At 39.7% G+C, this 24,036-nt stretch overlaps 1 protein-coding gene across 2 annotated transcripts in view; it reads left to right on the forward strand.

The window, feature by feature from the left end:
• Positions 1 to 24,036, forward strand: part of PLCB1 (phospholipase C beta 1) — a 741,541-nt gene that overhangs the window by 624,469 nt on the left and 93,036 nt on the right. For both annotated transcript variants that reach the window (XM_050807500.1, XM_050807501.1), the window contains exons 27-31: positions 5,372 to 5,552; positions 19,251 to 19,327; positions 19,435 to 19,524; positions 20,307 to 20,364; positions 20,973 to 21,059. In XM_050807500.1, the coding sequence (XP_050663457.1) occupies positions 5,372 to 5,552; positions 19,251 to 19,327; positions 19,435 to 19,524; positions 20,307 to 20,364; positions 20,973 to 21,059 (493 nt within the window). The remainder of the gene's footprint in view (positions 1 to 5,371; positions 5,553 to 19,250; positions 19,328 to 19,434; positions 19,525 to 20,306; positions 20,365 to 20,972; positions 21,060 to 24,036) is intronic.

The raw sequence follows: 24,036 nt of genomic DNA on the forward strand, positions 1-24,036 counted from the left end.
CAGGTATATAGTATGAACTTCTTGACAATAAATAATGTTTCACAGCATGAAGTTCCTTAATCAACAGTGTTAATTTTTACATAAAAATGTTTTCTTCAAAGTTGAATAATTAGGGAAATGGAAGTAAATGCAGTGACTTTACATTTTGTTATCTTTTTAGGGCACAGACAGTTCTTGTCTTCCTCAGGGCTTATTTAGCTGTCAAGAATAGTTTTAATTTCAGTTATTAAGCACTAACAGCATTGTGTAAGACATTGTTCTTAAGTCTTTTTAAACATCAACTCATAATATTTTAAAAATAAAATTTTAAAATAATATTTATGTTTAAAATAAAATGTTATTTGTGGTTTTAATAAAGGTGTATCATTTAGAAGATTTATAACTTTCAAAAGCAAAAGAATCCCTTAGTTCCATTTCTATATATATATATATATAGCATTTTAATAAATTGTAGCATCAAGAGAAGTTTAAAAAAGCCTTTTAAGTTGAAATTATTACTCCACTTAATTTTCTATACTATAGTATATAAATTACTCTTATCAGATAGCCCATTTTTCATAGGTTGGCTAACCAATGGACAATGTATTACCAAAGATAATCCAATGATCTTCACAACTCTAGGAAATTTTATGTAGAATTAGTTCTACATTTACTCAAAACTTTTTTGGAATCATTGTCATCAGCTTTCTCAGTAAAGGTTATCTCAAAAGCTTGACTGATAATAATTGCCACTGAGAAATATAATTTCATTCTTTGACTGAAAACTTTATAAATTACCCTGAAACTATGTAAGCATGTAAGTGACCTGTCAATAAGCGAAGTATAAGACAAACTATTACATCCTTCCTTTACTGAATAATCTTCTCTTGATGCCAAGTCATAGAGATAAGATGCATTTTTTAGATTTATATTGTGACATATGATTTAACACATGCTTAAATTGAAAGCACTATCAAAACCTAATACTTGCGCTTTAAAAAGCAGTAAAATCATCATTTCTTAAGGGCCACCTAGGTGATATTTGTCACTTGTTCAAGGAGGAAGCTGAAAGCTAACGGTATTACCATTTACCTGTAGTTACACAGCCAGTTCAAGCAAAGCTTGGCCTAAAACTTCTCCTGAGTTTCTACTTTAGTCATATGTACTATGAACCACGAAAATCTGAGACAGTTAATTTAGCAAGTTTATTTAGTAAGTTCATTTTTACAAGGTTCAGGACGTGTGCCTGTGACACAGCCTCAGGATGTCCAGACGACATGTACCCAAGGTGGTCAGAGCAGTTTGGTTTTATACATTCTAGGGAGACATGAGACATCACTCAACCTATGCAAGATGAACACTGGTTCTGTCTGGAAAGGCGGGACAACTCAAAGCAAAGGCAGGAAGACGGAAGACAGAAGCTAGGAGGGGATTTCCAGGTCGTAGGTAGATAAGAGACAAATGGTTGCATTCTTTTGAAGTTTCCGATTAGCCTCTTCGAAGGAGACAATCAGATATGCATTTATCTCAGTGAGCAGAGGAGTGACTTTGAGTAGAATGGGAGGCAGTTTGGCCCTAAGCCATTCCCAGCTTGACTTTTCCCTTTAGCTTAGTGATTTGGGGCCACAAGATTTATTTTCCTTTCACTGTACGTATTTGTTTATTCATTTTTGTATATACTTATAAGTCATATCCTGCAAACTTCCAGTAGAATATTGAAGTAACATCATAGAAGATTTGTATGTAAAAATCCCATGAAAATAGAAAGAGAAACCGCGCACAGGCATAGACTGAGCTTTGGACAAATTATCTAGACCTGCTGCCCAATATGGGAGCCACTAGCTATAGGTGGCTCTCGAGTCCTTGAAATGTTGCTTGTGAGATATGTTATAACTATAAAATACACACCAGATATCTAAGACTTCACTTTTTTAAAAAAGAATGTAAAATATCTAAAATATATCTGTTGATTTTATTTTAATTGCATGCTGAAATGATATTTTGGGCATATTAAGTTAAATAAAATATATTATTAAAATTAATTTCATTCATTCCTTTTTGCTTTTTGAAGTGACTACTAAAAGTTTGAAATTACGTCTCTGAAGGGAATCACATATGTAGTACTCATTCTGTTTCTACCAGACGGCACCAACCATTTAATGTTATCTCTGTCCTTGAACACTGAATTCAGTTCTTAGCTTCTGAGAAAAGGAATATGGGTTTGATAATTCTCCTTACCTGATTAAAGGAAACTTGCTGACTCTTCCAAGAGAGACAAGAATTTTCCTAGTATTAAATTGCCACAGACTTAATTTCATGGATCTTATACAAGCAGCAGAGGGGATAATGCCTTCAACTTTGTTTTTATAGAAGATGCAGAGATGTTGTTCACTTGTTTTATTTTTTTTGTATTGTCCCTCAAAACAAAACAAAACCAAAAAATCCCTTAGTACATAGTATCTAAAGATACGTCATAAGGAGCTTTTCTTCAAGTGGCAAAGCCAGTGGGTCTGATTATATCTATCTGTCTTCCATCTCTCTTGATATGCAATAAAATCCTGAAAACACCTCAGATAAATGAATGGATGGACATTACATCCATTGAAGTTATTTCCTTCCTTCCTTCCTTCCTTCCTTCCTTCCTTCCTTCCTTCCTTCCTTCCTTCCTTCCTTCCTTCCTTCCTTCCTTCCTCCCTCCCTCCCTCCCTCCCTCCCTCCCTCCCTTCCTTCCTTCCTTCCTTCCTTCCTTCCTTCCTTCCTTGTCTTGCTCTTTTGCTCAGGCTAGAGTGCCATGGCACGATAACAGCTTACTGCAGTCTCGACCTCCTAGGCTCAATCAATCATCCTGCCACAGTCTCCAGGGTAGCTGGAACTATAGTCACATGCCACTAGGCCTGGCTAATTTTTTTTTTTTTTTTTTTTTAGAGATGGGGTCTTACTACGCAGGCTGACATTGAACTGCTGGGTTCAAGTGATCTGCCCACCTCGGTCCCCAAAAGTGCTGGGATTACAGGCACGAGCCACCACCACACCCGACCTGTTCCTAATACTGTATCTCTCTTTCCCTGTTTGCTACAGATTATAATAGAGAGTACAAAATTGGAATGAATCACACCAATTTCTTTAATATTCATCATCTCAAGTGATCTTTCTACATAATGTGAAGAACAGGTTACTCGAAAATAGTTTGGGTCCAGACATGGCACGCAGTCATGCTGTGGTGCTCTTAAGAGCACAGGTGTTGCCCGTCTGCCCCTGTAATCTTTGGCCTTGGGCAAGTTGCACTACTGCGCCTCCATGTTGTGTCCTTGACCGATTATCTCACATAGCCCGGTTTCCTCAAATGTAAGCTGGAGATGGGTATACTGACTTACTTGGATATGAGTGTACCTAGCACATGGGGGGATGGTCAGCAATGAGGGCTGCCTCTGCTGGGGTGGTTGGAACTGATTAAAGAAATGCCTTTATGCCCTGGCTACAATGACTTCCTGCTATATAAGATAATTCAGGCTGGGCATGGTGGCTCACGCCTGTAATCCCAGCACTTTGGGAAGCTGAAGCAGGAGGATCACCTGAGGTCGGGATTTCGAGACCAACCTGACCGACATGGAGAAACCCTGTCTCTACTAAAAATACAAAAATTAGCCGGGGGTGGTGGCGCATGCCTGTAATCCCAGCTACTCGGGAGTCTGAGGCAGAAGAATCACTTGAACCAGGAAGGTGAACGTTGCAGTGAACTGAGATCATGCCATTGCACTCTAGCCTGGCTAAAAAAAAAAAAAAAAAGAAAGCAAGAAAGAAAAGAAAAAAGATAATTCAATGTTACCTGTGTCATGCCAAGAGGAAAGGTCCCCTCAACACTGCAGTGAGGAGCCTTATAGAATGTCCGTCCTCATTTGGCATTGCACATAAAAATGCAAAAGGAAACTTGAGAGAATTCTGCATTCCTTATTTGACAAAATCTGATTCTAACACCAGCTTCAGCCAACTCCCTTCTCCATGTGATGCCACTGATACTTGCCCAATTCAAAGAAAAAGCAACCAGAATTAGTAACAGCTGATTCTAAGAAACTTTACCTGGCTCATCGGACCACAAGTGAAAAATATGGAGGCAGAGTCTGATGTGTTGGATGTCTTAGGTGGTGGTTTAGTCTTTCTGGAAGGGGTTCCATATAAATGAAAAGAGCATACCTACTCTTTGGACCCTGTTCCGAATACTCTGTCTTTCTTTCCATTGTTTCCTACAGGTAATACTACCGAGTACAAAAGTGGAAGGAATCACACCATAAGTTAATGATAATTACTTTATTTTGACATTCATCCTAACCTTCTTAATATCTGTATGATTCTCTAAGAACAATGCAGAGAAAGTCATGCTGCTCAGAGGAAGCATTCGAAATATTTTAGAATGAACTAACCCATCTCTTTCCCCTTGTAAGTTTGTGTGGAAACTGCCATTTGGGTAAACATATCAGTGAAGTTGGTGAAGCCTCCAAAGAGCCTTATTTTCATAGTGTGTCTTTGCTATTAAAAAATCTTGTTAAGAGGCCAGGCACGGTGGCTCACGTCTGTAATCCCAGCACTCTGGGAGGCTGAGATGGGCAGGTCACTTGAGGTCAAGGGTTTGAGATCATGCTAGCCAACATGGTGAAACCTCATCTCTACTAAAAATACAAAATTAGCCAGGCATGGTGGCACATACCTATAGTTCCAGCTACTCAGGAGGCTGAGGCAGGAGAATCACTCAAACGTGGGAGGTGGAGGTTGCAGTGAGCTGAGATCATGCCACTGCACTCCAGCTTGGGCAGCAGAGCAAGACTCGGTCTCAACAACAACAATAATAAATTTGTTAAGAAACAGAACTCAGATGGCAGCCAGGGGGGTTATCCACACAAGGCATCTACACGTGCTCTCCATTTATAATCATCACCCCTGATGCTAAACAGGGCACATCTTTAGCTTCTCTAACAAAGTCTACTCAATGCAGTGTCCACTGAAGTTTTCATATGGGAAAGGTAACTGGGAATGCCGTTACACTTGTCACATTTTAAAATAATAAAAAAGATTAAAACCTGAAAATTTTTTATTAGATACTGTTTTTCCCAAAGGGAGATTATTATTCTCACCACTGCCATGCCCAGGGCCCCCAGCCTCTTTGCTTTTCTTTCTGCCCCTGCCTCTTTCTATAGCACCGTGAATTCCATTCAGTCTCTGGGATTGGAGACACTGTTGCTAAGCTTGTCCTTGGGGTCTCACCCTCTACCCCAAGTGGCTTATGAAAATACATATTTCCAAACAGAGAACTTTCTCTAGGAGGAACTCTGGTGAATAACCTTCCCTCCACCTTGTTATGGGCTTCCTGTTTTGTGAGTCAAGCTCTGTGTCTTTGCAGATCAGAACCCAGCAGCCCTGATCATGGTTCATCAACGATTGAGCAAGACCTCGCTGCCCTGGATGCTGAAATGACCCAAAAATTGATAGACTTGAAGGACAAACAACAGCAGCAGCTGCTTAATCTTCGGCAAGAACAGTATTATAGTGAAAAATACCAGAAGCGAGAACATATTAAACTGGTAAGCCTGGGAAACATGATTTATGTTTGTGCAACTGGAACTCTCTTTCTTATAGAAAACTTTGGATACTTTTGGATAACTAAAAGGAAACAAGGGCGGATGTGACTGGCATTGGCACCAACTTGAGATTGTTTAATTGACACGGTGTCCATCACACGACTATTTTTATAAGGCCCACTGTCTTAGCATCTTTACCAAGCTTCTCTGTCTTCTGCCAATAAGGCTATATTTTATCATTTTTATTTTCACTAACTTATGTTGAGTTTGTAATTGCTTTTGGGAATCTTTGAAATCTTACAGGAAATAGAAAACACTTACCTTTGTTTAAGAAATTAAGAACGTGTTGCAAACAAATTTTCCTACTTTTTTTTTGGTAGCACTGGGCTTTGCCAGCATTTTAAAAAAATTATACAGTCCACTCTTCTATATTTAGAAAAGGCAGTACCTAAATGGCCAACACAGAATGTTAGCTACCCAATTCCTAAGGCTCCCTGTGAAAGGAAATGCCATCCTCACCATTAATAATCAGTTTTATCTTCCAAAATGTTTTCTCATGAATTGAGACATTCTCTCCATTTTTGTTGATTCCTTGTGTCCTTGTAGGGACACAATAAATATTTGGTGACAGATAGATTAAATAAAATATCCTCAAAAACAAGCGTATGCCAAAACCAAAGAAATTAGTAAGCTTGATAGAAATTAAGGTAGTGTATCCAGAAGAAATGGGTTTTAAGAGATATGTGTATAAATTGTCCATTTCTTTGCTGAGGGTCTGTGCATCTAAGAGAATTCTGAGTTGCTTCAGCTTGTAAGGTTGGAAGCCTATAGATGATTTAGGCATCACTGTATGATAGGTGATTCAATGTAATTCTGTTGTTCTAGTACTGGATCCCCAGTGACTGTATGCAATGAGTAGATCAAAATTGCATGAATTGCTTATTGAAAATCAAATTCTAACTAGGCCAGTTATTCTCAACTTGAGCATGCATCAGAATCACCTGGAGAGCTTGTTAAAAGAGATGTTTAGGGCCTACCTTAAATTTTCAACCGATCTCTTTTAGGGCTGGTGTTTTCATATTTCTGGTCCCAGGACCAGACTTCAAGAACTACTGCCTAATACCTACATGTGAGACTCAGGATTTGCTTTTTAACAAGCCCCACATGATTTCAAGGGGTTGCCTTATTTGTGAACTACTGAAGTAGGATCAAAGCAGTGAAAGAATGTCTGGGCAGGGGTTGGATCGGGCATAAGGAGGGATTGCCTTGACAGACCTGAGAAAGTCAAATTAAATTTTAACAGGCAATAATGGCTTTGAGACCTGGCTACAACCACTGCCATCTGACTTTCTCCAGCAACTTATCCCCAGTACTCCAGAACATAATAAAAATTAAAATAGTGGCTGGCTGTGTATTAAACACTCACCATGGGGCTGTCTTCTGTGCTGAGTCATTTACAGGAAACGTCCTATTTAATTCTCACAATAAACATTAGAGTTTGGTACTATTGTCAGTCCCATTTTGCAGATAAAAAATGTATGTAGCAAACTTTAGTGACGTTTCCAAGGTTCCACAACTAGAAGATGGTGCCATTGGGATTTGAACCTTAGTCTTCAAGTTCTAGAGCCCCTGGTTTATAACCATTGTGTAGATGCCTCTGCTACAGGTTTCAAGCCAATATCATCAAAATGAAGGAGTTTCTCTGGTATCCTGCTCACACAGAGAACACACAGCAAACTTCTTCATTATGATACCTGGAATGCCATGCCTGTCTCTCTTTAATCACCTTTATTTCCCATATCACACAATTCACTCGTTTTAAAGTTCAATGGCTTTTGTATATTCATAGATACATACAACCACCACCAGAATCAATTTTAGAGCATTTTCATCACCTTAAAAAGAAATCCTAATAAATTAGGCATTCATCTATTCATTCATTCCTTGAACAAATGCTTATTAAACACCTGCTTGTTAAGTATTTTTAAACAGTAGTAAATAAAAATAACAATCTTAAGCTTTATGGAGCTTATATTGTAGAAGGAAGAGTCAGACCATAAACAAAATAAGTTGGTAAAATATGTAGTATGTTAGGTAGTAATAAGGGCTTAGGAGAAAAACAATATCAGAAATGGGGGAATAGGGAGGGGCGGTTTGGGGAAGGATGATGAGTATGCTTGGCAATTTTAAATAGGGTAGGCATGGAAAGGTTTACACAGAAGGCAACATCTGACTTAAGAGGTGAAGAACTGACAACAGCCAACACAGGGAGGAGGATTCCTCCAGGCAGAAGGATTGACGTGCAAAAACTCTGGGCTGGAAATGGGCCTGAGTGTTGGGGGAACAGCAGGGTGGCTCTGCCTGAAGAGGATTATAGGGCATCAGGTCAGAGAGATGGGACTTTTGGGGTGTGAGACAGATCTTTTTGGGTCTTTAGGCCTCTGTGTTTTCACTAGGAGTGAGGTGGGAGCTGTTGGAAGCTTTTGAGCAGAGGACTGATGTGATCTGAAGAAACTTCCACAAGAACCACTCTGGGGCTGTGCTTCCCAGTACATTATGGGAAGTGGCCTCCTAGGAAAGAGCCATCCCAAAGTTCAGGCCAACAGCAGTCCAAGGGGTTAAGAAGTCCTGGGGTCTCCAGCAGATGACTCAAGTTTACTAACAGGGTGAATGTTGCTTGGAAGTCTGGACATCCTAGCTGGGTGCGGTGGCTCACAGCTGTAATCCCAGCACTTTGGGATGCCAAGGCAGGTGGATCACCTGAGTTCAAGAGTTCAAGACCAGCCTGGAAAACATAGTGAAACTCTGTCTCTACTAAAAATACGAAAATTTGCCGGGCATAGTAGTGGGTGCCTGTAATCCCAGCTACTCCAAAGGCTGAGGTACGAGAATTGCTTGAACCCAGGAGGCAGAGGTTGCAGTGAGCTGAGATCATGCCATTACACTCCAGCCTGGGTGACAGAGCAAGACTCCATCTCAAAACAATAATAATAAATAAATAAAGAAGTCTGGACACCCCAATATTAGTCCATTTTCATGCTTCTGATAAATACATACCTGAGACTGGGCAATTTACAAAAGAAGGAGATTTAATTGGACTTAGACTTCAACGTGGCTGGGGAAGCCTCACAATCATGGCAGAAGACAAGTCACGTCTTACATGGATAGGAGCAGGCAAATAAAGAGAGCTTATGCAGGGAAATTTCTTTTTAAAACCATCAGATCTCATGAGACTCACCATCATGAGAACAGCATGGGAAAGACTTGCCCCCATGATTCAATTACCTCCCACAAGGTCCTGCCCACAACACATGGGAATTCAAGATGAGATTTCGGTGGGGACACAGCCAAACCATATCACCAACTATAATCATCTGGGGTTTCCTCAGGGCCCCAACCCCTGGGCAAGACCATTCCCCAAGGAAAGACACATGACAATTCAGAAGAGAGGTGGCAGAGTGAGAGGGAAGCCTGATACCCACGGGAGATTCCTGAAAGAGGAATTCAGAGTACAGATGAAAACAGAAGCCAAAGCATCCCAAGAAACCCTCTTGGGGAGATTTGAGCTGCAGAAATAGGGTGCTAAAGTCACAAGAAAGTCATGCAAAACCTAAACATCCCAGGAACAATGCCTGAGCATGAGGCACCATATGGAATCCCACTGATGAGGGTGTGGAAAGCAGCTCAGGAGCTTTTCTACTGGAAGAGAAGGTTGGTTGGGAATTGGGGAAAACCAGCTGAGCTTGTAGGTGGGAAAATTGCACTTGAGGAGCTAGAGAGGTGGTAGAAATCCTACTAGAGGTGGCAACTCCACCATATGCCCTTCCACTCCCTTCTCCCTAAGAAGGAATGTGAGTACACGTTGTAAAAGTTTTGAAGACTGTTCAGAGAGACGTAAATACATGCCCAAGCCAACCTGGCTCTTTCAGGCCAAATGTAAGCCACCCACTCAAAGTGCTCACCCCTGCACCACTGTGATTGTGGATTTGGGTTTCAGGTAAAGTCCCAGTGCCTGCTACACACACCTATACCTGCCTTGTTAGGAAAATTAAAGCCTGAATATCTTGGAATTAGTACCACACAGTGTTTATTTTATGGCCATTTGGGAGCATTTACAATTTTTACTACCTACCTTTAGCTGCGACGTGTGTGCCAAAGCTTCCTACTGGCTCCATTTGTAATAACCAGAGATTGTTCTGTCAGGAAATCTTTTGACTGAAAGGCACCCAGAAGTGTTAGTTCTATCTTTGCTGGTGGTTCTAAATAATGAACAGGCCTCCCAGGCTAAATTAGACAAACCGAAGTGTAATTAAAAAAGAAGTAAGCCCCAGGTTAAAAGGAGTATTTGGGTGATGAGGAAAATTAAGCTGACAGTATTTCATCTCCCAAAATTGCTTTGGGGATTAAATACCAACGTGCTTTGGTTAAGGATTATGCATTTCGAATGCCACATCCACAGTTCAAGAATTAAGAAAGAAAGCATGGCATCCATAAACTCCCTGTCAAATGTTTATTGAAAACTTAGTATTTGCACAGCATTCTGATGGACACTGGAGATGAAAAGGAATAAAACACAGTTGCCACACACACTCAGGGGATGTGTACAAGAAACACTTCTAAGAAATGAAATAATAAAAGCAGGAAAAAAATGGATATGAAAGCACAGATGTGGTAACTATTTGCCTAACTCTATCAATTGATAAGCACCTAGAGGATATTTTTGATATAATTATTCATATCATCATAGGAGATGTAAAATGCACACTAGCTCTGTAGACTCTACTTCTGTCAAAAAAAAAAAAAAAAGATCTGTGTCCCTAGAGCTCTCCATTGAAATAACTCTATAGTTTGGCTACTCAAAGTGTGAAGTGTGGGCCGTGAGTGTGTTAGACATGCAGAGTCTCAGGCCCCACTTCAGACCTGCTAAGTCATGATTTGCATTGTAATAGGATTCCCAGGGACTTGTTACATGGTCAAGTTGAAGAAGCACAGTTTTGGAGTGTGTATCTTTGCTCCAAATGCATTTTAGAATAAGCCTACGATTTCTTTTATTTGAAATGGGAAATACAGTGAGCTCTTCAGAGCTTGGTCATCAAGTTGATTGTATTATCTGTTGGTGACAAAGTCATAGTTCCTGTGGAAATCACCCGTGTGGTTCCCACCCTACATCCACAGTAGAAGGTAGTTTTTGCTTTAGTTGGAAGTGAGTGAAAATAAAGATGGAATTTCCTCCACCCCATTCAAGTGCTTGTGCTCCATGATATCTCTCAATGAACAGCTTGGGGGTCTGTAAACCCCAGGTAAGGACTCTTGCTCCAGAGAAGAACTACAGGGTTGGGAAATCTGTTCTAATTCATTTATCTGTTTTTCATCAACTGTCACTGGTTAAACTTGTGTTTTGTCTATACCATTAGGATTAGGTTTTAATTTTAAAAGTTACTTTGGTGAGGGGTGGAAATTCTTAGGGATTCACCGGAGGGTCTCCAATCACTCTGGGTATTCAGCTCTAGCATCACATTCTACTAAACACCCACAGCCCAGTGAGCAGGGATTTTGTGGTAAAGTTAAGGAGTTTTTGCTTCTCAGCCACAGATGTGCTTGACCCACCATTTTGTCTTCTTTCTTCTTTCTCCTTTTTAATGGCTTCACAAAGAGATTTCCTCATTTCTTTCACAGTCACCATATGCGTTATACTCTGCAGAGCCTTGCTTTGCTTTGCTTTGCCTCCTGTCTTTTCTCCCCTTTCCCATATCTCCCATATTTTCTAATCACACCCATTCACCTCTTTCTTTACATCAACCTTAATGGCTCATGTTCTTCTTACACATCCTCATGTCTGTCCCACCAGCAGTCATTCCAGGACCCCAAACCAACATTAGTACCATCAAACTGAGTTCAGCCCCAGAAGGTTAAAAAGTTGTGTTTCAGACAGCAAGCTCTGGGCAGATATTGATCAGCTATGAATGGACAGGCCCATCAGGATGCGAATGGTGTTGAGTGAGGGGTCTAGGGTCATATGTCCTCATTTCAGGCCACTGCTCCTCCACCAAGTCACTGCATGACCACCTGAATGTCAATTTTCTCACCTGTTCAATGGAGATAACAATATCTCTTACCTCATGAAACTGTAAGGAGGAACAACAAGATAATGTACCTAAAATATTGTTTTTAATGAAAGCCTTTTTCTGTACAATACTTGAATTGACTAGGAAGTCTATATACACTTCAAATATAAATGTGTATTATAGTTTTTAATATCCTGCCACAGCTTGAGGGAACTCATTGTCTCTCTTTGAATGATTTCTACCAGCACCATGTGCTCTCCCAGCTATCTGGGATCCACACTTGAATGTTCTCCTTTCTGTGGTTGCCTAGATGAAGTATATGTGCCAGCAGTATTTGCAGTGTCAGGAAGTATCCCTAGGACAGTTGTGGTAGTGCTATCTGTCTTCCTCCAATATTCAGACTTTACATAGGGTCATTTTTTTTTTTAAATAATTTAGCTTTCCCAAGAAATGTTGCATTTCCTACTAAATAAGAAATGACAAATAAGCAAAAGATTTTAGTAGTGAAATGTGAAATAAAATAACTGTCAACATTTTTGTCAATTTTCCTGATTAGTACCCTAATGGGATTCTCTCTCTCTCTCTCTCTCACACACACACACACACACACGATCCAAATTCATATAGTTTTCAATTTGCTTCTTTTACTTAGCATTATGTCATGATGATTTTTCATGTCACGCTTTTTAAAGCTTTTTCATGGCTTTGTATTACTTTATTGTATGAATGTAGCTTAATTTATTTATCTAGTTCCCTACTGAAGGTGGTATATTAGTCCATTTCATACTGCTTATAAAGACATACCCAAGACTGGGCAATTTATACCCAAACTATGAGGTTTAATTGAACTCATAGTTTCACATGGCTGGGGAGGCCTCACAATCATGGAGGAAAGCAAGGAGGAGCAAGTCACATCTTACATGGATGGCGGCAGGCAAAGAGAGCTTGTGCAGGGAAACTCCCCATTATAATACTATCAGATCTTGTGAGACCTATTCGCTATCACAAGAACAGCACAGGAAAGACCACCCCCCATAATTCAATCATCTCCCACCGGATCCCTTCCACAACACATAGGAATTATGGGAGCTACAAGATGAGATTTGGGTGGGGACACAGAACCAAACCATATCAGGTGGCAACTCCACATTGAATAGAAGCCTTGGTCAGACTTTCACATTCATTTTTCTTTGCTCAGCAAGGAAAAAACGTTTCAAAGATTATTATAACATTGAAACTCAAATAAGCAGCTATTTTAATATAAGTTCTATTTAGCTGTGGAAATTTTACAAATAATAATTTTATAGATGTGAAAGAATATCTCATAGAATGATCAAGGTACTTGCCCTTTTTGTCCAAGACTTTCTCCTTCTGAAAAGAGAAGGGAGCTAGTAGAGATTATAGCTCTGGGTGGACAAGGCCCTCTCTGTCTGCTCACAGAGAAAGGTTGGACCATCAATACTAGCATAGTACTGGCACATAGTAGGTAAATACTCTTTGAATGAATGGTCAGGTCATACTCCCGTATAAGCATCTTCCTTGTTTTTGCTTTTGTTTTATTTTTTTAGACACAAAGTCTAGCTTTGCTGCCCAGGCTGGAGGGCAGTGGTACAAACACAGTGCACTGCAGCCTCTATCTCCTGGGCTTTAGTGGTCCTCCTACCTCAGCCTCACAAGTAGCTGGGACTACAGGCATGCACCACCATGCCCAGTTAATTTTCTGTATTTTTTAAGAGACAGGTCTCACAATGTTGCCCGGGTTGGTCCCAAACTCCTGGCTTCGAGTGATCCTCCTGCCTCTACCTTGTTTTCAAATTGTCAGTGATGTGCTTGCTGTGTAGATCATTACTTAGTTCAGATGTTTTGTAAATTAAGAAAAAAATAGAAGAAGAAAAACAACGTATAGTGAAAATCCAGAGTAAATGCTTTGACTAACAGGAAAGAAAGAGGCATCTTCTTTAGACATTAGTGGAAAGGAAAGGAAGATGTGTTGAGCCCGAAGTATGAATATTCTAGACTTGGCTTTTTGCCTATGTTCCAAGAGTATCCTTCCTAGAAGAGACTCCAAACATACCAATTTCTGTCCACATATTTTTTATCCCTTTTGAGTTAGAGTCAAGGAATTATTCTCCTCCATGGAAACCATTTTCTTGCCCTCCAATGACTAAAGCAAGTGAAATTTAGCAGAGTTGAGAACAAGCGTGAAGTTTTATTCCCCAGGGCCTTTCTTTTAACTCCTTAAAAGGCTTGGAACATTGAGCTGGGAGAGTTATCATGAATGGCAAGCAAACCAGCAAAGTAATTGAGATGTGTCTGTTCCTTTGGGACAGAAAAAAAAAAAAAATCATACCAAAAGTGAAAATTAAATGTTGTTTACTACCATTCAGTTTACCACATACCCTCTTAATTTATTTCCTAGAAAGTCCAAGCGAATTTTCGCTTCTTCTCTACCTTTAATAGTCAGTTTACTTTCAGAGTTTTGTGACTAATAAATGATTGAATGGCTCCTTGAGCAGAGCCAGCCTGCTGATAAATACACCAAAAGTTGGTATACCTTGCTTTTAGGTTAGTCAAAAAGCACTTCAATTATTATATGAAAAATCACTCTTTTGGGTACTATTTTCACATCTTATGCAGTAAGAACTCTGCGCCCAAAACACAGAAGTTTATCTTGTTTAGAGATTAAGCAGAGTTGTTTTATTTCTGTTTTTGTTTGTTTTTATTTTGTCCTTATTCTTGTGATTGCAAGCCACAGAATTCCTTGCTGGACTAACTTAGGCCAGAAGGGTATATACTAGAAAAGTACACAGGGTATATCACATAAGAAATGGGACTGTCCAAACTCTGTCCCTGCTTTCCTCTGCATATTAGTGTTTTCTTTTCCAAAGTGGCATATAGGCTTCCCCTTGATAGAAAATACAGGCACTGATCCCTTCAGTGTTTTATTTCTCCATTGATGTGTAGGAAAAATCTTGGGGAAAACCTTGTTTGGGTCCTATGATGACCAAGCCTGCAATCGGAAGTCAGAGTATAACTGACCCAACTTGGATTGATGTCTACCCTGGACCAATTACCTTGGCCAAGAGATGGGGGTTAAAAAATACAGCAGCTCCCAAGGGAAGCATGTGGGAGAGGCCATTCTCAGAAAGCAGAGGACGTTCTTCCTGGAGAAGTAGTTAGTATTGGGTAGAGAAAACTACAGATGTACCCCAAATCCTCTTTTTGCATCATAAAAGAGAGATAAATTATTGATGCACGTATAAAATCCCATTGCCAATTTAATGTGAGCTGGACAGTAGTGGCATGCTATTTAATATTAACAAAATCATAATATTAATTATTCTATGTCCTGGAGCTTCAGTAGAAAAAATTTAAATAAAAATAGTAAATGCTGTATGGGCAGAATTTCAGTAAGAGTGAGGGTCTTCTAAAAAATAGCTGAGGTCGGGCTTGGTGGCTCACACCTGTAATCCCAGCACTTTGGGAGACTGAGAAGGGCAGATCACGTGAGGTCAGGAGTTCGAGACCAGCCTGGGCAATATGGTGAAACCCCATCTCTACTAAAATTACAAAAATTAGCTGGGTATGGTGGCACACGCCTGTAATCCGAGCTATTCAGAAGGCTAAGGCACGACAATCGCTTGAACCCAGGAAGTGGAGGTTGCAGTGAGCCAAGATTGTACCACTGTACTGCAGCCTGGGCAACAGAGCGATACTCTGTCTCAAAAAAAAAAAAAAAGAAAAGGCTGAGATGAGCAGAGGTGGGGCTGTGTAGTAAAGCACTATGGGGGAGATGAAGGCAAACTCAGCACAGTAGGACCTTTCCATATTTTACATATTACACACAGAGATATCCTTTTAAAACATACACTCTTTGGGATTCTAAGGAAGCACCATTTTCATTTAATTGCATGCAAAAGCCTCATTTTAAAAAATACACCTGGATTTCACATTAAGATGCTTTTTCCTAAAGGAATGAAATTTAGCTTGTTAAACACCAAACCTATGTAATTTAAAAAGTATTTCCAATAAGGCAGCCTGTGGCTTGAATGTGAGCTTTCATAACTATCGCTGAGGTTGGGTCCAGTGTAGTTTTGAAACTTCAAAGATTTCATTCACAACCGTGTTTTTCAGTGCCTATTTTGTATAGAGCCTGGGATTCTAAACATGTATTAAGAATGGAAGGTTGAAATGGTGACATCCCTTTGTGGGAACAATAATAAGGTATTTACATATAAAAGGCATGTCAGTAAATGACGCCCTATAGGAAAAGCCAATTAGGGGGCCAACACCCAGAGTTATCTGGGCAATCAAAGGGGAGAATCACCTAAGGCTGGCTTAGAAAGGGAAGGGGCAGAGAGAAATTGAAATAGTTTCTTCCCGATAGTCTCCATCTTCCACAACCACCTAGACAGTCTCCATCTTCCACAACCACCTAGACAATGCTTCTCAAACTCTAATGTGCACTCAAGTCTCCTAGGAATTTTGTCGAACATGTAGATTCTGACTTAGTTGATCTGGAGTAGGGCCTGAGAACTTACATTTCTAATGTGCTCCCTGGTGATGCTCTTGCCACTGGTAAGTGGACCACCCTTTGAGTAGCAAGATCTAGAAAGCCAGGTCATCAGCTCAGAGTGTCTAAAACAGTGCCTGCTATTTAGTAGGTACTTAATAAATATTCATTGCATTGTGGCTAAATTGAATATTTTAGATAAGTGTGTGTTCTGGGACCACAGGAGGTGGGAACCAGTTCTGGAAGCGGTAAAGGGCAAATGCAGGGGGTGTGATGGGAGCCAAGAGGGAGGCAAGAGGACGCAACAGAGAGGGAACTTCTGGGGAGCCTGGAGGGAGTGTAGCACTGACAATGGTGTGGAGCCTGACACCAAACCAACATAAAGTCAGAACTGAGTGGGTAGAAGGTCTGTGAGTTCTCAAGCTTAGTCTCATCATTGACCGGATGCTGATGCTGGTGAGGATGAGGGCAGTAGGTGGAAGGAAAACAGTACCTGTGAGCAGATGCTGGCATAATCAAGAAAATATTCTGCAGTCAGGTGAATGATAGCGATGAGACCCTGGAAACAGAAATATAATTCAAAAGAGTTGCTGGGAGACTTAGCAGCAGCTTGTCGAATGAGGGAGGGTCCACCAAGACACCTCCCTCTTCAAGTCTGGCACAAAGCATCCAAATCACCTCGGGAGATTTTGAGAATATTGATTCCCAGGCCCTGTCCCTAGACATTTGGAGTCCATAGGTCCTGGAATCTGTATTTTTAAGAAGTTCCCCCAAGTGATTCTGATGTTGCAGCCAAGGAAGGTGATCCCTGGGTAACTCTCTGTAACTCCTTCAAGTGATTGGAAGAGGAGAAAGGCCCTCTAGGGAAGGGAAGGTGCTAGTGAGAGGACACTTCAGCTAAATAGAGGCATTGCAGGAGACCCCAAGGAAATGGCCAGAGTCTTTGCATGCTGGAATTTTACAGCTCGATAAATGGCATGACTACAAAGTAATGCCTCATGATTTCTTTAACTGTGATAATCATAATTAGGCAATCCCTTTTGAAGGATCAAATAGGCTTTCTACTGCCCCAAGTCCTAGTTAATATTTGTTCAGATTTAATCCACTTCACAGATGAATGCATCAAATTTCATGATAATTTTAAATGAATGTGAATTCCGTATTATAATTCTCTTGTAAGCCATGGAACCTTATTTGTCTGGGTTTTTAAGCAGCTCAGCCACTTACCAGCTCTGGGGTCCTGAGCCCAGAACTTGAGCCAGGTGTGTCAGCATGTTCATATGTAAAACAAAAATAATAACACCAACCACACAGGACAACTCTCAGGATTAAGTAAATACATGTGAATCTTTTTTTTTTTTTTTTTTTTTTTTTTTGAGACAGAGTTTTGCTTTTGTTGCCCAGAGTGTGCCCAGAGTTGCTGGAGTGCAATGGTGCAATCTCGGCTCACTGCAAACTCTACCTCCCGGGTTCAAGTGATTCTCCAGCCTCAGCCTCCCAAGTAGCTGCGATTACAGGTGCCTGCCACCATGCCCGGCTAATTTTTTTGTAGTTTTTGTGAAGACAGGGTTTCACCATGGTGGTCAGGCTAGTCTTGAACTCCTGACCTCAAGTGATCTGCCTGCCACGGCCTCCCAAAGTGCTGGGATTAAAGTGTAAGCCACCGCGCTCAGCCACATGTGAATCTTTTAAAACTGTGCCTGACATATAGAAATGATCAATGAAAGCGCTGTAGGGCCCTCTCCTTAGGTCAGCTAAAGACGGGGTCCTTGTCACATGGCCACAAAAAGTTAGGCTTAAAGACAATTTGAAGAGTAAGGAGGACAGGGTTTGATTGTGTTCAAAGGAAAAGAGGGAAACAGGTTCTCTCCGCAAGGCCGGAGTCCCTGCTAGTGTGCTTCCCACCTTGCAGATTGAATTCCAACTTCCACCCAGGAAGAGGAGTGGCCAGGCTGCAATTGGAGTGGACTTCTGTGGCTGCACCCCAGAGTGCCTTCCTCCCAGCGAGCCGGCCCATTGGAGTTTTTCCAGGGACCTTATACTTGGCTGTCTCAAAAATGTGTGGTATTATGATTTGTCTTGTCACTATTACAGCTACCACTTATACAAGACTAGTCAACTTGGCTTGCCCTATATGTTTTTGGGAAAGAGAATCTCCATCTATGGGAAAAGCAGTGGGGCCTTTCAGAGGATGTCCACACCATCTATTTGGTGCTCCAGTAAGAAGAGTTGAGTCCAGTTGCTAGAGCCACCTGAAAACCTTGCAGAAGATTCTCCAGATTCCTCACATGGAAAAAAGGAAAAGATTGGCAGGCAGAATTACCTTTACGTAATTGACAAACACCTATTGGGCATCAAGTGAATATTAGGAATTGTGAATTGTGCAGAGTAACAAGGATACAAAAACACAATTGATGCCCTCTTGGGGCTTGATTTGATAATAGATGTACTACAATAAATACTTGTGTTCACGGTGAGGTAGTGACAGTTCAATGATAGCACAAAGAGAATTTCTGATGTTCTTTATATCTACTGGAAATTGCCCACACAAGAACATAAATGTCAGCTTCTAAGATGGAAAACTCATGTCATCCTCAAAGCAATTCAACAATGAATGATAGTTGTGAGCCAAGAATTATAACTCGCTGTTGATTATAACTTACATTTGTGTCATACTTATTTTTATTTTGAGCTTCACAGTACCTCCAAAACATAAAGGCAGGGATAATCCCATTTATAACTGAGAAAATGTAGGTTCTGAAAATGTAGGGTCTTGCCCCAAATTTCACTTTTAGTAAGTCATAGGGTAGAGATTGGACCCAGGTCCCACACTGTAGGTTGTCTTCGCACTGAGCGGGGCTCTGTAACTGCCACAACAATCTAATGAATTCTGTTTAATTAAAAATAGATAATAAGAAGAATTTTATATTAAAACCCATAAGCCTAGATAATATGATGGTTCTAAATTGTCCTCATTGCCAATGTTAGATGTCTGGCAACTTTAACTATTGTGAAACATCCATCACAGATTTTCTAACTATAGATTCTGTTGTTTGAGGGAGGTGGGAAGGAAGCTCTGTTTGCGATCATTTGAAATAGCAAACTGACATTTTCTTTTTCCAGCTTATTCAAAAGTTGACGGATGTCGCAGAAGAGTGTCAGAACAATCAGTTAAAGAAGCTCAAAGAAATCTGTGAGAAGTAAGCCTTCATTCCCATTACAATTGACATGTGCATCTACATTTATTCAACACAAATTCCCATCTGATTGACCTCTTTTTTCCCTTTTACTTCCATTGTGACTTCAGAGAAAAGAAAGAATTAAAGAAGAAAATGGATAAAAAGAGGCAGGAGAAGATAACAGAAGCTAAATCTAAAGACAAAAGTCAGATGGAAGAGTAAGTCAAAAGTGTCCCCTCTCCCCAACAGTTCACCTGGGAATTATTTTATTCTGTACATCGGAGTCACAGGTTCTTAACCAGTCAAAGACTCCTCCATGAAATTTCTCCTCTAGTCAGCCTTACAAAAGGTTCTTTTGGTAAGGTTTTTAACAGGGAAGGCTCAAACAAAGAGTAGTTCCATAAAGGAGTGAGGCACACCCAGGACCTTTTAGATAAAGAGTAAACAAAGAGCTTCCCTCAGGGAAAGGCTAAATCCTCACTTCCTACCCATAACCTTCCTGGCATTTAGTGAAAACAGAGCCTGTGCCTTGGGAGGAACCTGACTTGTCCAGAGGCTGGCAAATTATACCTTTCTTGTAGCAGTAATAAGAATGTTGCTGTGGCTCACATTTGTCATCTCAGCACTTTGAAAGGCCTAGGTGGGAGGATTGCTTGAGGCCAGGAGTTCAAGAGGGGCCTGGGCAACACGGAGAGACTGTCTCTACAAAAAAAAATTTAAAATTAGCTGTGTGTGGTGGTGCACACCTGTATTCCCAGCTACTCAGAAGGCTGAGGCCGGAGGATGGCTTCAGCCCTGTAGGTCAAGGCTTCAGTGAGCCATGATGGTGCCACTGCACTCTACCCTGGGCAACAGAGCGAAACCTTGTCTCAAATAAATAAATCAGAAAAAAGAAAATAATGTTGAGAGTTCTGTAACCTGTCATTTAGAAGTCTGAGATTCCTGTTTGTCAATTTTCGGTGAGTTGGTATAATGATGTGTATTCATCATTTGCTTTAAGGGAGAAGACAGAGATGATCCGGTCATATATCCAGGAAGTGGTGCAGTACATCAAGAGGGTATGTGGGCTCATCACACTCTCTCCTTTGCAAACCATGTGTGAACATTTGGTGAGCTCACTGTGAGCTTCTGGAAGGAAATGTCATGCCTTGTAATATCTTTTTATCACTAGCACCTAGCAGAGCTGTTTCACAGGGTGGGCACTCCTTAATCAACATTTCTGCAAGTTGAATTGCAAACAGCTATGTAAAAGGATTCATCTAAAAATAGACAGTCGAGTCATTTCCAAAGTCAAGAGCCCAGAAACATATTGTAAATGAGAGTTTTCCCAAAAGAACCTGTAATTGTCATCAATGATAGAGATGATGGCAACCTTGAAGGGCTGTCCTTTTTTTTTTTTTTTTTCCAATTAATGTCATAGAAATGTTTACATATTTATAAAAAGGTAAGAACAGTACAGTCCATTGATCACCACCTCCCACCCTATGTTCCTATGACCCAGCTTCAACACTTACTACAGTCTACTATACTTGTAAGTGTAGTTCTTGATCAGGAGATCAAATAATCAAATGCAAGCCATAGATCTGAAAAGCTTTCAGTATTTTCTGAAAATGGACACTTTTAAACGTTTAGATGAAAATAATGTTTCTTGTAACTTTTCTTATAGCTAGAAGAGGCGCAAAGTAAACGGCAAGAAAAACTCGTAGAGAAACACAAGGAAATACGTCAGCAGATCCTGGATGAAAAGCCCAAGGTAAACGGAACTGAATTAAAATGCACAATTATTTTATTTGATTTCCATTTAGTAAGAATAAAACCTTCCTGGTTTACGTAAGTACCTTGTACACAGTATCAGATCAGTTCTTGCATATGAAACTCATGTATCTTTCTCAATGAAGGTAAAAATATAGCAATATCGGGTAAGCATTTATCATCAGCTGGTGAGCTTTTAAAAACTGCAAATGTACAGAACCCAGCCCCAGAGATTTGGCTTTAACTAATCAGGGGTATGGCTCAGATAAAGGTATTTTTATAGTCCCTTTCTCCTGGAGAATCAGAAACTATCCAAACCTTCAGTTTGGTTACTACTAAGTAAACTTGAGTTCTAAATAGCTGATGTAATGTTGTAATGGCACCCTCTGTCCAGCAGAGGACGCCCTGCACCAAAATCACTTAGGTTTTTCTACAGCAAAATAGTCTCGTAAATCAGAGAAAAGCAAATCTTTTGTTTCCCATAGTAACAGTTGATTGGGGCTCTACTTTAAAATTATCTTATGTTCATTGTTTGGTTACAATTAATTGTCTTATGAATATTAACTTTGAATGAATTGAATATCTGTAGATCAAATACTTTGAGGTTAGCAAATGGAATCTCAGTTTTAGAACATTCCTTCCATTTTGATTCGTCACCGAATAGTTTTCTGTTTATGGAAATTGTGTTTTTCAATTTTCCTGCCCTTCTATTTTCAATTTAAAATATCTACTCTAAAAAGTATTACCATTCCACACAAGTATTTCTTGAGTCCTCAAAGTTAAAAAACGTTAGGGTTTTATTTAATTGTATGTTTCATTCACAAATTTACTTCTTATAGATTTCTTGTGGATCATTCTGAATACATTTTCATAGTTCTTTGTGCTCTTATGCTTTCATATTTATTATATAAGACATTTATTTAATATTTTTAATTTCTAAGTTTTTAGGGTTGACAATATAGATTCTCAAGCAAGAATTAATAATTACTTAGATATGGTGCTAATTCTTATGTTTCTCCTATAAACATATAATGTAGATCTTCTCAGCCACCCTCTCAGGTTGATTATGCACTAATAAAGTGGAATAAATTTTAACATAATTTCAGAAATTGCTATACTTTCCAATCAGGATTGATCTTTTTAAAATGCTCAAATTATTTAGAGCAAAAGATCCAGTTTGACTGAAATTTCAGAAACACCTTTACAATAATCAGTCCCAGGTGATATATTCAGATACATACATTTCTAATCTATGCTGTCTGGATTTAAATTTGTCATTACTTTGTACATTGACATAATAGAATTTGCTTGTGTTTGATGGCTCAGCTAGTTTTTGTATTTCAAAAAAATTTATCTTAGGGAATATGATTCTTTTCAGAGTTTCATTTTGCTTTTTTTTTTTCATGTGTGTGTTTCAGTTCAACAATGTTAACTATTTTACTTACAGATAAAATGTGAATGTAAAATCATTAATGTGTTTAAATTATATAACTCTCAGTATCAATAACCCATATAAAGATTTTCATGTTACTGCTCTAGGTCATCATGATTAAAATCAACCTCAATAAATGTGGAAGCACCCTTCAACTTCTTCCCTGGATATAACTGGTCATGAAAAGAACTAATAACTTTTGGCCATTTTATCAGCAGTCAGGGTTCATTCAGCTGCAATTTTATAATAAGCCCAATTAAAACTGGCTTCAACAGCTATAGGATTTAGTAAGCCACAGTACTGGAAATTCAGAGGTACCACAGTTGTAACAATGATTAATTTAGTGGCTTAACAATTTCATCTCCAGGTATTTTTTGAATTTCTACTGTTGTCACCTTCTAGCTGCAGGCCGTGAACTCAGTCATGAGACGGCTGCCCTAGCTCCACACATCATAACCTTACATAAAACCACTCAAAGGCCGTGCGGCAAATGGAAAATGTCTTCATTTTGTAACCCTTTCTAGGACTGAGAAAAGCCTTCCTACATCCTCCCTAGCTGGTGTTTCCTCATTGGCTACAATGGCCTCATATTCCCATTCTTAAACCAATCATGGGCAATAGGGTATCACTTTCATGATTGGCTTAGAGTAATTAAGATTCACTCACAAGGCTAGAGAGAGTTCAGTTTCTCAATTCCATGGTCATCAGGTACCTGAACAAAATTGATATTATATCATCAAAGAAATAGAGGGGAAACAGCAATTGGGTAGATATGTAACATAGAGGGTATGTTACAGCCACGTTTCTAACAATTTTTAATTTCTTTCGTTTTGGCCCCTTGGAAAGAGATCTGAAGTGTTTCTGTGAATTTTTAGTAGTTCTATTGTCTGCATTTTTTATTGTAAATAGGTACCATGATGAATTCCTCTGTGCTTTTCTTCCATGAGGTTGCTCTATGACCATCTTTTTGTGTCTGGATTTGAAGGTTGCCCTTGAAGATTGTTGGTTCCACGTCAAACTAAAGCATTTCTTGAGGGTTTTTCTGCATGGCTTGAAAATGTTGTGCCTTAGAGCTGTGATTTTATTAATAAAATAATAAGTCATGACTGTTAACATTGTGGGGCATGGTGGTTAAAAAGGGAGATGACACTGGTAAGAGGAGCAGTAATAGACGTAGAGTAAAACAACAAAATCAAGTGTGAGGCACGTGAAGAAAGACCAAAGCACAGGACAGCAAAGTAGATATTAATAAATGGGTGGTGAGGAGAGGCCAGGCCAGGGTAGCAGTCACTGATGCTTCTGTAACTGTGGGGCATGGATCAAAACTACAGTAACACTGTCTTTGAAATAATCCCTCTCCACGTCTAGTACTGAAACAGGCTTTGAATCTTCACATAGACATGAGGGAAATTAGTAAAAGCAGAAACAAAGCAAGGAACAACCCAAGGAAATGAAACTGATCAAGAGTATCTCTAAAACAAGTCCACGGAGTCAGTTCCATTCAGTCAGATAAGAAGACAGAGTGATTTCGTGACCTCTAGAACTT

Source organism: Macaca thibetana, chromosome 10, assembly GCF_024542745.1.
Source record: "Macaca thibetana thibetana isolate TM-01 chromosome 10, ASM2454274v1, whole genome shotgun sequence".
Taxonomy (NCBI): domain Eukaryota; kingdom Metazoa; phylum Chordata; class Mammalia; order Primates; family Cercopithecidae; genus Macaca; species Macaca thibetana.